The following is a 13138-nucleotide window of genomic DNA, read 5'->3' on the forward strand; positions in this document are numbered from 1 at the left end:
TGTAGCTGGTGGGAAGTGACAGCTGGGAATACAAAAGAAAAAAGCAATTGGGATTTGGAAGCGACAGGTGGGAGCAGGAATCGGAAAACTACAGTAAGACCTCTGAGGAGGCAGGAACTAATCCAGGCCTTGTTGACTAAGTCCACTGGAAGGGTGACTTGAAGAGGAGGAAAAAAGGAAACAAGCAGGGAGAGTGTGATAATGCTGTGTCTGGAAAGCAAACACAAAAAGGCAAATTCCTACTTCATCAAAGCTGTACTTGTTTCTTAGCCTGATCTATATCGTAATACTCATCTGCGAAGGATATGCCGTATATTTTGACAGAAAAAGAGCGGCTTGGCTGTTACTTTAAGAGCAAAACAGTTAGCTGTAGCTGCGAAGCTGCAATAAGCTGCGATGAGCTCTTCCATGACAGGTGGACAGGAAAGGGGCAAAAAGGGTTATTTAAAGTCTGCTCGCTCTTGCTGCAGTGGCAGGTGTGCTGGCAGCCGCTTGGGCTCAATGACCTTCTAGAGTTGTGCTCCCACATTAACCGAGTGGGCTGGATGTGAGTGACAGGGCCTCTGCGCCCTTAAAATGTTAACGTCTGAAGTCATGGCTCTGGGTCATGTTCCAGCTAAGGCAGGCAGTGCAATGAGACGGGGGTCGCCGTGTCCCTGGAGCAAGGCAGGGTGGAAGTGTGACCTCACCTCACGCCGCCTCCCCAGGCACAGGAGGTGCCGGGGGCTGCCCCAGAGGGGCCTCCTCAGGCAGAGCAGCTGCTCGGGACCGCGGCCGTTTTGGGACCGTTTGGGGATCGGCGGTCCCAAGTGCCACCCTCCCCGCCATGTCCCCTGGGGGGGCCGTGGCCACCCCCGCGCGAGGCGAGGGGCCGGCCCCGCCGCTGGCCGCGGCTCCACGCGGGGCGGGAGCGGCCGTGAGGGGACGCGCGAGCCTCGAGCGCGGCGCGCACGCGGGAGGGCGCGCGGCCACGTGCGCCGGGCAACGGCCGCGGCGCGCGCGCGCGCACGCATGCGCGCGCCTCCCCCAACCCGCACACCTGCGCGCACCGCCACCCTACTCCCCACCCCCCCCCCCGCCCTTCTCTCGCCTCTCGCGCCGTCCTCTGGGTCCCCGCGCCGAGGCCCCGCCCCCCGCTCTCCCCGAGGGCGCCCGGCGCGGCCAATGGGCGCCCGGCGTGGGGTGGTCGGCGGGGGCGGGGCTGGCGAGCGGCCTCGCTGCGGCTGCGCGCGGGCCGCCCGCGGCGAGGAGGCGGTGCCGGCGCCTGCGCAGAGCCGCGCGCTCGCCCTCTCTCGAGGAGGGGAGCAAAGCGCGCCTGCGCCTTCCGCCGCCCGCCGCCCAGCGCCCGGGAGGGGGGCTTGGTGCGCCTGCGCGCTGCGGCCGCCGTCCCCCCCGTGCCCCGGAGGGGGGGTTGCTGCGCATGCGCGCCGCGCTGCCCGCCCCTCGCCAGCAGCAGCAGGAGGAGGAGGCGGCGGTGGTGGTGATTCTGGCTGTGGGGAGCGTGAGGCAGTGCGAGCGCCGCTGCCGCCCCCTGTTATCCGGGAGCCCCAGGTCCGGGCGGAGGAGGCGGGAGCGCCCCGGCGGCGGAGGGAGCCAGAGCGGCGGTGGCAGCGGCGGCAGCAGCAGCAGCAGCAGCAGGAGGAGTCTGTGCCCGGCCCCCCCCCTCCGCTCAGTCCCGTTACAGCCCCCCTCCCTCCGCGCTCCGCTCCGCAGCCACCAACATGTCGGCGCCGGCGGCCAAAGTCAGTAAGAAGGAGCTGAACTCCAACCACGATGGGGCTGACGAGACCTCAGGTGAGGCCGCGCCGGGGGCGGGAAGGGAATGGCGGCAGCCGCCGCGGCCTCCGCCTCGCACCGCGCCGCACCGACCGCCATTTTCCCCAGCCACACGGGCCGCGGCCGGGCCGGAGGCGGGAAGAGCGCGGGGTCGGCCGGGCGGATGTGCAGGCCCCAGCAGCAGCAGGAGGAGGCCATGTTAGCGCCCTTTTGTCTCCGCTCCCCGGCCCGGCCTCCTTCCCCACGGGCGCAGGCGGGGCCGGGCGGGGGGCGCTGCGGCCTTGGCGGAGCAGCGGGACCCCCCCCGCCCCACCTCCCGGAGCAGCATCCGCGGAGTCTCATTGTGCTCCGCCGCCGCCGCCGCCATGATGCTTCGCCGCCTGCTGCTCTCGGCGCCGCCGCGGCCGCGTGGTGCTGCCCCGCCGCGCCGGGATGGAGCGGCGCCGGGCCGGGGCCCTGCCCGCCCGGGGAGCCACGCGGTGCTCGGGCGGCGCGGCGATGGAGCCGCCCGCGCAGTCCCCACGTGCGACCGCGGCAGCTCCGGGATTTTTAAAGGTCGCCGCGCCGTGGGTTTCCTCCCGGCGGCCGCCGCCGCGGGAAGGGCGCAGCGCTCTCCTTCCTCCTTCCATCGAGTCCGCCGTCGCGCCCCGCGGTGCTGCGCCCGCTGCCGTCTCAGGTCCCACACGTGCTTTCCGCGCCCGGCCGCCGCTCCGCCGTGGGGAGGGGGCAGCGCGTCCGCCCGCGCAGCTGGGGAGCGGGGAGGGCTGTCCCCTAACGCGGGCTGAGCCGTGCGGGAAACTTACCGGGGGAGGAGTGAGCGTGCTGCACTGCTCCCGCGACTTCCCGCTGCCGTTCATTCATCTCCCGGCGCGATAGGTAAACAGTGCTCCTGTAACCGAGACCTTTGCCAGGCTGGTCGAGGGGAAGTTCCCGTTAGAAAATACCTGCCAAACGGCGACCTGGAGGCCTTTTTCGCTCGTCACCGTCCTTTCGAACGTTCTTTTCGGTTTTTAGAAGCTGGCGCGTTCGCCAGTTACGCTATTTCTAGCGATACTTTTGTCCTCCGTAGATTATCTAACGTTCCTTCACGTGTGTTGGTCTTAGCAAATCCGGCTTACAACTTTTTAATTAAATCGTTACTAATCTGTCACGATTGACTTAGCATTTAAGTTGACTTGTAAAGCTGCGTAGGGGAACGTGAGCTGTGATTTCTAGGGGTAAACTTGCTTTGAATGCCGTTTTGTCAAACTTTTCTGCACTTCGGCCGTGGTACGCCCTGGAAGTAGCTGAAGCTTTAAGGCCTAGTAACACGACATTTAATAGAAATACCTGTGCACTTCTAAAGTAGATTACTAGGAAAGGTCTTAAGCGAAAACCGCAGGTGACTTGTCAGACTTGAGAATGAAGGGATTTTGACGCATTTTTGTTTGTTTTTCAGAAAAAGAGCAACAGGAAGCAATTGAACACATTGATGAAGTACAGAATGAAATAGACAGGTAAACGTTAACAAACTTTTAAAATGTTTTAGCAGAAATTAAAATGTAACTTTCAAAAATAAAAATATTTAGTGAAGTTAGGTGCTCAGTAGTTGTTCTCACTCTCTTTAAACCCTGCCAAGATATACTTGTGTTCTGACTTGATTAGATGTAAGAGCTATTTGTGTATGATAAAATTTGAAGAAGTCTACTGGATTCTTGTTTAATTGTGTATAATTAAAAAGATAGAACTTGAATTTAAAATTTTAAATTAATTGTGTTAGTTTGGATAATAGAAATTTATTTCTTACTGTTTTTTCAAGTTAATGTGTATACTATTTTGCAAAAGTATTTTCATGTTGTTAGAACCAAAAACTTGAAAAGTTAGCTTTTATTATACATTTTCCTAATTATATATTGTGCTTGTAGAATAATATGTAGAAAGTGTCACTGAAACATTAGTTTCATATCCCAGAACACTCTGTGGGCTCTGCGTCAGTATTTGCCTGAACCCTATCTCCATGCACTCTGTCCTACAAAGACTACAGGTGCTATTGAGGCTCTGGCTGTGCAAAGCTGTTGCAGTATCAGGGCTCTGTCTTTTTACAAAACTGATTAAATGTTATGTCTCAAGATTTTACTTGTGTGGGGTACAGAATTGCTTTGCTGTAGCTTGCTTGCCTGCCCAAAAGTTATAAAGAGCAGGTGATAGTGTTATGTGTTATCCATCTTCAGGTCTTTTGCAAACAAAATGTTTAAGAGGCAAATACTGCTTTGCTTTGCATAAATAAGGGTCCGTCCCTCGTGCAATGCTGCAAAACGTACAGTGTGTTAAGAATGTTTCATTAAGATCAGTGAGATTGCTTCTGGTAGTGTGTTTCTTAACAGTCGTTACAGGTTTGGGCCTCTGTTTTTTGGTTGAGATACCTCATTTGTTGGATATGGCAGACTAGTCTAATCAGAGCCATTCAGTTATTAGCTAACTACTGAGGATGCATCTTTAAATTTCAGTTCTCTCCTGTGGTTAACACAGCTCTTTCTATTACAGACTGAATGAACAAGCCAGTGAGGAAATTTTGAAAGTAGAACAGAAATACAATAAACTCCGCCAACCATTCTTCCAGAAGAGGTCAGAATTGATCGCCAAAATCCCGAATTTCTGGGTAACAACATTTGTCAACCACCCACAAGGTATATTCTTTTTTCTGTAAATTCAGTGTTTGCTTGCTTGTTATGTGAGTGTCTTGCAGCTTGGAGGGTTTTTTAGAATTGTTGCTGGGTATATGTTTAAACAGAAGCCTGCTTCATATGCAAACATTTCCTTTTTGTCCTAGAGTGCATTTTATAAACTTTTTATTTCTTGTGTTTATTGATCAAAGGAACGTCTTGTTCACTAAAATCCCATGTTGGTTTTCTTTCTGCATTTTAAACGACAAGTTTCCCACTTTTCTTAGTTAGTTTGGCCCTTCAAAGCCGGGGGGTGGAGGGGGGTGGGGTGGTTCTAGTTTGTCTGGTTTTTTGGTTTTTTTTTACTTGGAGGTGAGCTCCTTAGGACGGTTTGACAATAGACTTTCTGAGAAGACAAAACAAGTTCGTAGGCTGCTTCAATTGGGCAAACTACGTGTGTGAAAGTGTGTTTCAGAGAGAAGGGTAGATGTATGCAGGTAGCTTTTGCTGCTACAACAAGCAAAGTAATGTTTTCACCTCAGCAAATGCAAATCATAAATGCTAATACTCTGGCTGGTTAACTCAAAAAAAACAAGCCACAAAAAGTTGGTTTGGACAGATGTGTTGATTTTCAAATCTTAATTGCTATCAGTTTCCTGTATTTCATCTGCATGATACATGTTTCATAGCTTTGTTAATGTGGGATTTCTAATTCTTTCTTAGTATCTGCACTGCTGGGAGAAGAAGATGAGGAAGCACTGCATTATTTGACCAGAGTTGAGGTGACAGAATTTGAAGACATCAAATCAGGTTACAGAATAGATTTTGTAAGTAAATAATTTAAATAATTCCTTCACTTGTGATTTTTCTGGGCGTTTTTTAAATGTAATTGCATATTGGATTGTAGTTTGTAACTTAATCTCTTTAGTTATCCATTTAATACCAGGTTTGACTTGGCATGTGTCTTTACATTATGTAGGTTCTAACTCTTTGCTTTCAACTCTGCAGTATTTTGATGAGAATCCATACTTTGAAAATAAAGTTCTCTCCAAAGAGTTTCACCTCAATGAAAGTGGAGACCCATCTTCAAAATCAACTGAGATCAAATGGAAATCTGGGAAGGTATGTATCTGTGCATCTGGAAGAGATGGTTGCTGCGGTGTGCGATACCATTGCTTTATGTTCCTTTTACTTTTTTTTTTTTTCTTGTAGTGGAGCTGCCTTGTCCTCCCTTTTCTTCCCCTCTCAACCCCCTTGCCACTTCTCTACATACATAGCTCATGCCTATCTTGCAGGGTTCGGAATACCCTATTTACATGGAGGTCTGTAGTGAATTCTCTTGCTCAGTGAAAGTACAAGTGTGACCAGATGGAGAGATTAAGTGCATTAGCTTGTCGGTCTTTGGCGTGGATCTAGACTCTGTGTTTTGTTCTCTTAAGATAACTACTAAATAAGGAATTCCAAGGACAGCAGGGTTTGGGGGGATTAGATAGGGGTTTGTGAAATTTTTTTTCTCTTTATTTCCTCAACTTCATTTGCAGACACTACATCTTTGTAGAAGTTGCAGCCACACAACATGTGGGCATGTCTTCCATCCAGACAGTATTCAAACATAATTAATTTGCCATAGTTAGTTCCTGTAAAAGTTAGGAGCACTTTCGTGTTATACTGAAGATTTTGAAATGAGTATTTAAAAGTAGAACTGAGGGTTGCAGGTAAGTTGCTGCTTGTTTTGTCACCTTCAGATTGAGAAGAAAACTTAGTATTTTTTCATTGAGAACTAGAACTTTTCCTCTTGTATGAAGAGTTACAGTCCAGTACAAACTAGCTGAATGATCTCTACAACATACTGCCATATCAATGCAAATTCTGGTATTGTTCTTCATTAAACAGTCTAAACCTATAAATGTTGTGATTCTATCAAGAAAACAAATACTAGAAGTTTGGAATTAGCATATGATCAAAGAAAGAATGGATTTAAATAGTGGATAGTAACTTTCAGACTTAGCAAACAGATTGTTGCAAACTTATTAAACTTCTGGGGTGAGGTGGTAGATACGCGACTCATGTATGTTCTTGTGACCATATGTTTTTAGCAGTTTATGTAGTTTTTTTTACTTACTACAAAGAATGAGCTGAAGACTACAAAGCAGGCAATCTTAGGATAAGAAGGCTAGGCAGTTCTTTATCTCAAGTTAAAGACAGACCTTAGAGGTGTGGAGACTTGAGTGTTTCCTAAATTGTGTGTATGTAGTAGTCGTAGCATTTAGCTACAGTTACAGCTACTCTCAGTAGCATTTAGCCACTGTGAGATCTTTTAAGTTCAGTATATCATTAAACACCTGTCATACTTGTGCTTCCCTGTTACAGGGAAGCACAAATCAGATGCAGGATCCTGTGACTTTTCAGTATTTCAGTGGAGTGCATTAAAAGAAACAGGCAGTTTTTCTTATGTTCATGAGACATGCAAGTGGCTGAGTGGTATCTTCTTCTTTGAGTCATTTGTATTCCAAATGTTTCTTAAAGACTTTTCCCTGAAAGAGGGAGTATTAAGTGACTTCTTGTGGTTGTTTAGACAAGTACATTTCTAAATGGTACTTAAAAAAAAGCCATGTAAAGACCCATTCTTAGGGAGCTTCTTAACTTTGTTTTCAGGATCTGACAAAACGTTCAAGCCAGACACAGAACAAAGCCAGTAGGAAGAGGCAGCATGAAGAGCCAGAAAGTTTCTTTACCTGGTTCACTGACCACTCTGACGCAGGGGCTGATGAACTAGGAGAAGTCATCAAGGATGACATCTGGCCAAATCCGTTACAGTACTACTTGGTAAGTATAGCACTGACTTGCTGATCCATACCTGTAATAGCACTGTGCAAGTGAAAGTGAATTTGATCACTGTAGTTAATGTTGCATATGCGTCTTTAAGGTTCCTGACATGGATGATGAAGAAGGGGAGGGAGAGGAGGATGATGATGATGATGAAGAGGAGGAAGGATTGGAGGATATTGACGAAGAAGGAGATGAAGATGAGGGGGAGGAAGATGAAGATGATGATGAGGGAGAGGAAGGAGAGGTGAGTAATCTTACCCCTTCCATCTCTGGTGTATGAGAATCAAAAGAAATTTATAAGAGGGATCTTGTAAGAATACTGAGCCATTGTTACAAAGGTAAAATAGTTCTTTTCTGTACAATCACTGACAAGGTGTTTTGGGGGGGGAAGCAGAACTGTTAACTACTTTAACTTGTGGAGTGGTTTCAGTGTAGTAATAAGTATATTTGTGTATATGAGAGACAGTGCAAACAAGCAGTTTTAGTAAATTTCTAAGGGAAGTGCTCTAGAAGAACTAGGATATTAGCGTAACAAAATTCTTATTTAATTAGTGAACATCCTAGCAACACTTTACTTGTAAATAGCTTTTGTTGATGCATCCAGTTGTGTCATCCTCCCACCTGTTGGTTTATTTCTGCTTATGGCCAGCTTAGCTAAGACTGTCTGTTGGGTTGAGGAATTAGAAATTTCCTTTAGTAGCAAGTGGGATTCCAGGGACAGCATTTGGGGTGTTGGTAACTTAAAAGTTTAGAATGTCTTTGTTTCCCGTAATTGGGTGTGGTGTGCCTGAATTTCAGCAGCAAAAAAACTACTTGTATTGAGATAGGAGGGCTGTTGCGGGCACCAGAGTACTGGGCTCTATTACGTAACCTAGAATTTAGTATCTTAAAGTTGAAGCATTTTGCTCTTCAGAGTTTAAAACGGGGAGGGGGGAAAGATGACCCCTTCACTTTCTAAATGTTAAAGTTATGTCAATGTTTGTAGTGATTCTAAGTCATGGTAGTTTTTCAAATCTGATGTTTTTTCACTGGGACATCCAGTTATTAACTGATTTCTATGTAGGTAGGTACTCATGGCAAGTGTTACTACTCCTTAGTGAAGAGGGAAAGAGAGGTCATCATACAGCATGCTATGAGTAACACTGTAGGGCTGTAGCCTGTAGGGTAGTAAAACATTCTGGTTATTGCATTGGAAAGTTTGTGCTATCTGAAGTTTAGTGATTTGCTTTTTTTCTAATTGTTCCTTGTCTTTCAATAGGAGGATGAAGGAGAAGATGACTAATTGAACACTGATGGATTCCAAACCCCCTTTTTACCTTTTTAATTTTTCTCCAGTCCCTGGGAGCAAGTTGCTGTCTTTTTTTTTTTTCTTTTTTTTCTTGTGCTCAGTCGCCTTGTTCTTGAGGTCTCTTTTTCTCTCCTCTACACCATGGTTCACAATTTATTTTGGGGGAAATACCGTGAGCAAAATACAGTGGAAAAGAATCTACCAGTTTCTGTTTCAAGTTCATTTTTATCCCTTTCTCTCAAAACAAAAACTGTTTATGGAATCAACACACCATGTTCTGTGGGAAAAAAGAAAACCTTCTGCTCCCTTCACTCTGCTGGAAGCTGAAGAGTGCTAGGCCCCTGTGTAGTAGTGCATAGAATCTAGCTTTTTTCCTTCTTTCTCTGTATATTGGGCTCAGAGATTACACTGTGTCTCTATGTGAATATGGACAGTTAGCATTTACCAACATGTATCTGTCTACTTTTTCTTGTTTAAAAAAAAAGAAAAAACTTAAAAAAAAAAAATGGGGTTATAGAAGGTCAGCCGGGGTGGGTTTCAGATGTTTGGGTGGGTTAAGTGGGCATTTTGACAACATGGCTTCTTCTCCTTTGGCATGTTTAATTGTGATGTTTAACAAACATCCTTGCAGTTTAAGATGACACTTTTAAAATAAAATCTTCTCCTAATGATGACTATGAGCCCTGCCACTTGATGGAGAATCAGCAGAACCAGTAGGATCTTATTTGGAATTGACATTCTCTATTGTAATTTTGTTCTTGTTTATTTTTAAATTCTTTTTTTTTTTTTTTTTTTGTTTCACTGGAAAGGAAAGAAATATGCTGAGTTTTAAACGTTAAAGTGTACAAGTTGCTTTGTTACAATAAACTAAATGTGTACACAAAGGGACTGGTTGGTCTTCACTGAAAGAAACAGTTTTAATATCCTGTTTTGAATTTGCTTGTAGTTTCTTGGCATTTTTGGGGGCATTTGGTCAGTATTTATGTAGTGCAATGCAACGTTGTGGTTGCATGGACTGATAATCAGTTCATTTAGTTTCCACTATTTCAGTACTTGTAAAATGTTTCATTTGGCAGTTACTACTGCACGCTCCATTTCTTGAATTACCTAACTCTGTAACAGACAGGGCTGTAGGTGCATATGCCCTGTGTGAAGACAGGTTTATATTCATGTTTTGCAGAAAGAAAAATCACTTGATTCTTAGGTATTTTTTTTAAGTAGTAACTTGCAGTACTGTATCTCCAGTAAATCAGTTTGCATGAAAATATCATGCAAGCTCAGGATAAAAAGACCAAGGCGTCTTATAATAAGATTCGGGTGGTTTTGTAAGTCTTTTCAGTTGAAAATAAATCTTAAGTGCAAGCTAATTTTTGGGCTATTTCAAAGAGCAAGATTCTTAGTGAAGCTCGTGTATAAAAAGTTGCTACTTCACTGCTTTCTTCCCTTGGTAGCAGCATGTATATATGCGTTAGATATACTGTACTCTTTCATTTTAAGAGACTGCATTTGAGTAGCTTGTAACAATTTCACAGAGGTTGTTGGTACTGGTATTCCACAAAGTGTAATGAAAGTTGTTTTAACATGCTGTGCTTTTGAAATATTTAAAAAAATGTTGTATCAGCTAATATAAAATTCAAACAGCTAGTTCTCTTTGGATGTGTAGAAAAGACTGTCTTCTGGGAAGACTTGCTGTTATATTCTCTGATTCCTTTTCCTCACAGAATTTGCTACAGTCAAATTCATCTTTTTTTGATGCTTAAGAATACACTTAGCAGAACAAGATTAATGTCTATTTGAGACATGCCCAAATAATGTGTGTGGGGGAAACATTTGTAAGTGTCTGGTCCAGCTTGGATTCAATCCAGTTATCAGAGACAATACAATGTCCAGTCTGCATGTGATCAATGCAAAAGTAAGGCAACCATTTACTTTATTCCATCTCAACAAAAGCTTCTGCCCTGATCCTGCTTGCAGAGCAAAGTAAAATGTTAATTGGTAATGGCTTCTTACCATCTAGAGAGAGAAGGAACAAAACCTACAAAGTGTATAAATTTTAGATTCTTTTTCATTTGATTCCTTTTTTGTTGTAGGATTGAAAACTGCTTCCTCTTGTGGTAGAGGGTTGATGTGCTGTTACTTGCCATGATGCCTCGTTACTTAATTTTTATGTAGTCCTAATTGATTGTTGTTCTTCAAGGAAAAGAATTTTTTCCTAGTCCTTAATGCTTTAGGAAAAATACTGTGCCATTGTTACACCCCTGTTGGTTACTAGCAGAAAACCTATAAAAAATGTTTTGAAAGTAATCAAAGCTTCAGGTTCTGTAAAGTCAAATACCATGAACAAGAAATGAGAAGTCTGGATAATGAAATGCTACTTCTGAATTTTTTTTTTTTGCACATTCTTTAGGATTTTACAGGGTGCCAAAACACTCTTGCTACTGTCCTGATAATACTGAATTTCCTGTGAAACTTAAGGGTTTACTCCTGGTAATGGCTAAGGAGTAAACAAACATGCTAAAAGAATAAAACATAATTGTTAAGTGTAATCTTTTTTTTTTCCTAGCAATGGAAATTAGTAGGGATTAACACATTTCTCTGCAATGCTGACGAAGTACTACAGATGGCCATCATCTGCTCTGACTGTTCACTTAATGTCTTAATTTGGCTGAATCTATGTAATGGGTGTCCATTTTTACTTGATTTAATTTGTATATGCATATAAAGAACATTTAAAGGTAGATGTCCACCTTGGATAAGAATGGGAGATTCATTCTTCTTAAGTATCTGTCTGTATCTCATTTATTCCTCACAGCTGCTTTTGCTCCTCACATCCAGTTAATCCTGCCGAGTGAAATTTGTCACAGGTGGCAGCTGAGTTCAGGCTTTGTGGCCTGAATTTCCAGGGTTAGAATACAGAGTTGGTGGAAATAAAGGTGAAGCTACTGTGCTGGGGCCGTATGACTTAAATGACTCGAAGTATATTATTATTTTAGGTTTGAAGTTTAATTGCTATAAAATGGAATATTTTGTCTGTAATTTCTAGTGCCAAAGGAAAGCAAATACATCTGTGTGTGTGTAAATACAGTTAGAAAGGTTTGGGTTTTTTTAAACAGTATCTGTGTGCTTATTCATACTTGTCAACATAGTTTTTGTCCCTGTAAACAAGCGTTATCTGAATCAATTTCTCAGTCATTTATGCCATTCATTTGAATCTGTAAGCTTCTCTTTGTACCACGCTAAAACAGGTGCATAACGATTTTGTTTATTGGACACTGTTCCTGGATTTTGAAGCCATGCTTTTTTTTTTTTTTTAAGAGACTGAACTCAATGAAGTAACTTCTCTGATGTACCTTCAAGATAGCCTTCTGTTTGAAGGAATTAAAGTACATTTAACTGTTACTTGATGTTACCATTTCTAAGAGTCTTTTTGAAAAGAATCAGTTCTTAGCCCCGAACTCGGCATCATCTTTCACGGGCGAGGTTGATGGCGCGCACTTCTCTTTTATGAACATCAGGTGTCCAGCGCGCTAAGAGTGACAGGAGGTCACAAGTGACTCTGGAACAAGATGCTTGCTTCCTCCGGGGAACGGATTTGTGCTTAATCTCTTGCCCTCCTTCTGGATTAAAAACGGAAACTTCTAAGACTTATCTTTTGATCGTCACCTTCTCTGAGTGAATGTACTCTATAGTGGAGGGAGTCCTGTAAGGCGCAACTCCCGCTGCCTGCTAAGTAGCCTTGGCTTCTTGGCGCAGCAGAGCCGCTGTGGCTCCTGCGGCCCCGGGCGCAGCCGTGCCCGCGGGGGCCGGCTCCGGGCCGCCCGGCACCTGCGGCAGCCCCGCTGCCACCGGCAGGGTTTCTGCGGCACCCGACGCGGGCCGTAGCGGCGCTCCCTCCGGCGTGCTGACCCGGGAGCGCTGTTCCCCGGCCGGGAAGGAGCGTGAGACGGGGCGGGGGGGTGGCCAAGGTGAAAGGCGGAGGGCTCCGGGAAGCGCGGGCACCCTTCTGCGCTGTTCTCCCCGCCCCGCCTCCCTTTTGGCGCTCGCATAGCCGCAGGCAAAACGGCAAGAGGCTTTCCTGGAGCCGTAACTCGTCTACAAGGCGGTGCCGCGCACGTCCCCTCTCCTCGGGTTTAGCGGAGGACAGGGGCTGCCGGTTCAGCGGCAGGGCATGCCTCAGCCCCCGGCACCCCCTCCGGGAGGCGCCCGAAAGAGACCACACAGCTCGATCCCGGGACCGCCCCGAGCCGCCGTTCGGAAACCGCGGCCCGCCCGCCCCCCGGGCCGGTCACACGCTCCCCCTTCCCGGTCACACGCTCCCCCTTCCCGGCGATGATGCTGCCTAGGCGAGAGCCGCACCTGGAGGGCTGGCCCGGGCCCGGGAGTGACCCCGGCACCCCGAGGAGCCTTGCCCTGCGGGATCCTGGAAGGGCTGGACGGGCGCGTCGTGCTCCCAGCCACGATGCTCATCTTCCCGTGGGACAGAGGTTGCCGAGTGGGCAGGAACTGCTGATCCCACACATCGGCCCCCTCTATCCGCAGGATTTGCAGGGGACAGCTGAACCATGCCCGTGGGCCGGGCTGAGGCCCCAGCTGGGAAGCCAGG

General features: G+C 46.4%; 1 protein-coding gene across 1 annotated transcript; it reads left to right on the top strand.

Moving 5' to 3' along the window:
• The first annotated feature begins 1420 nt into the window (after positions 1-1420).
• On the top strand, positions 1421-9389 carry SET (SET nuclear proto-oncogene). The gene is given in 9 exon segments (XM_075716492.1): positions 1421-1657; positions 1659-1794; positions 3215-3272; positions 4300-4442; positions 5142-5245; positions 5427-5540; positions 7074-7244; positions 7345-7491; positions 8506-9389. Coding segments are annotated over 9 exon segments (1134 nt in total). The 3' UTR covers positions 8530-9389.
• The last annotated feature ends 3749 nt before the right edge of the window (positions 9390-13138 follow it).

This window comes from Pelecanus crispus, chromosome 9 (genome assembly GCF_030463565.1).
Source record: "Pelecanus crispus isolate bPelCri1 chromosome 9, bPelCri1.pri, whole genome shotgun sequence".
In the NCBI taxonomy this organism is placed as follows: Eukaryota; Metazoa; Chordata; class Aves; order Pelecaniformes; family Pelecanidae; genus Pelecanus; species Pelecanus crispus.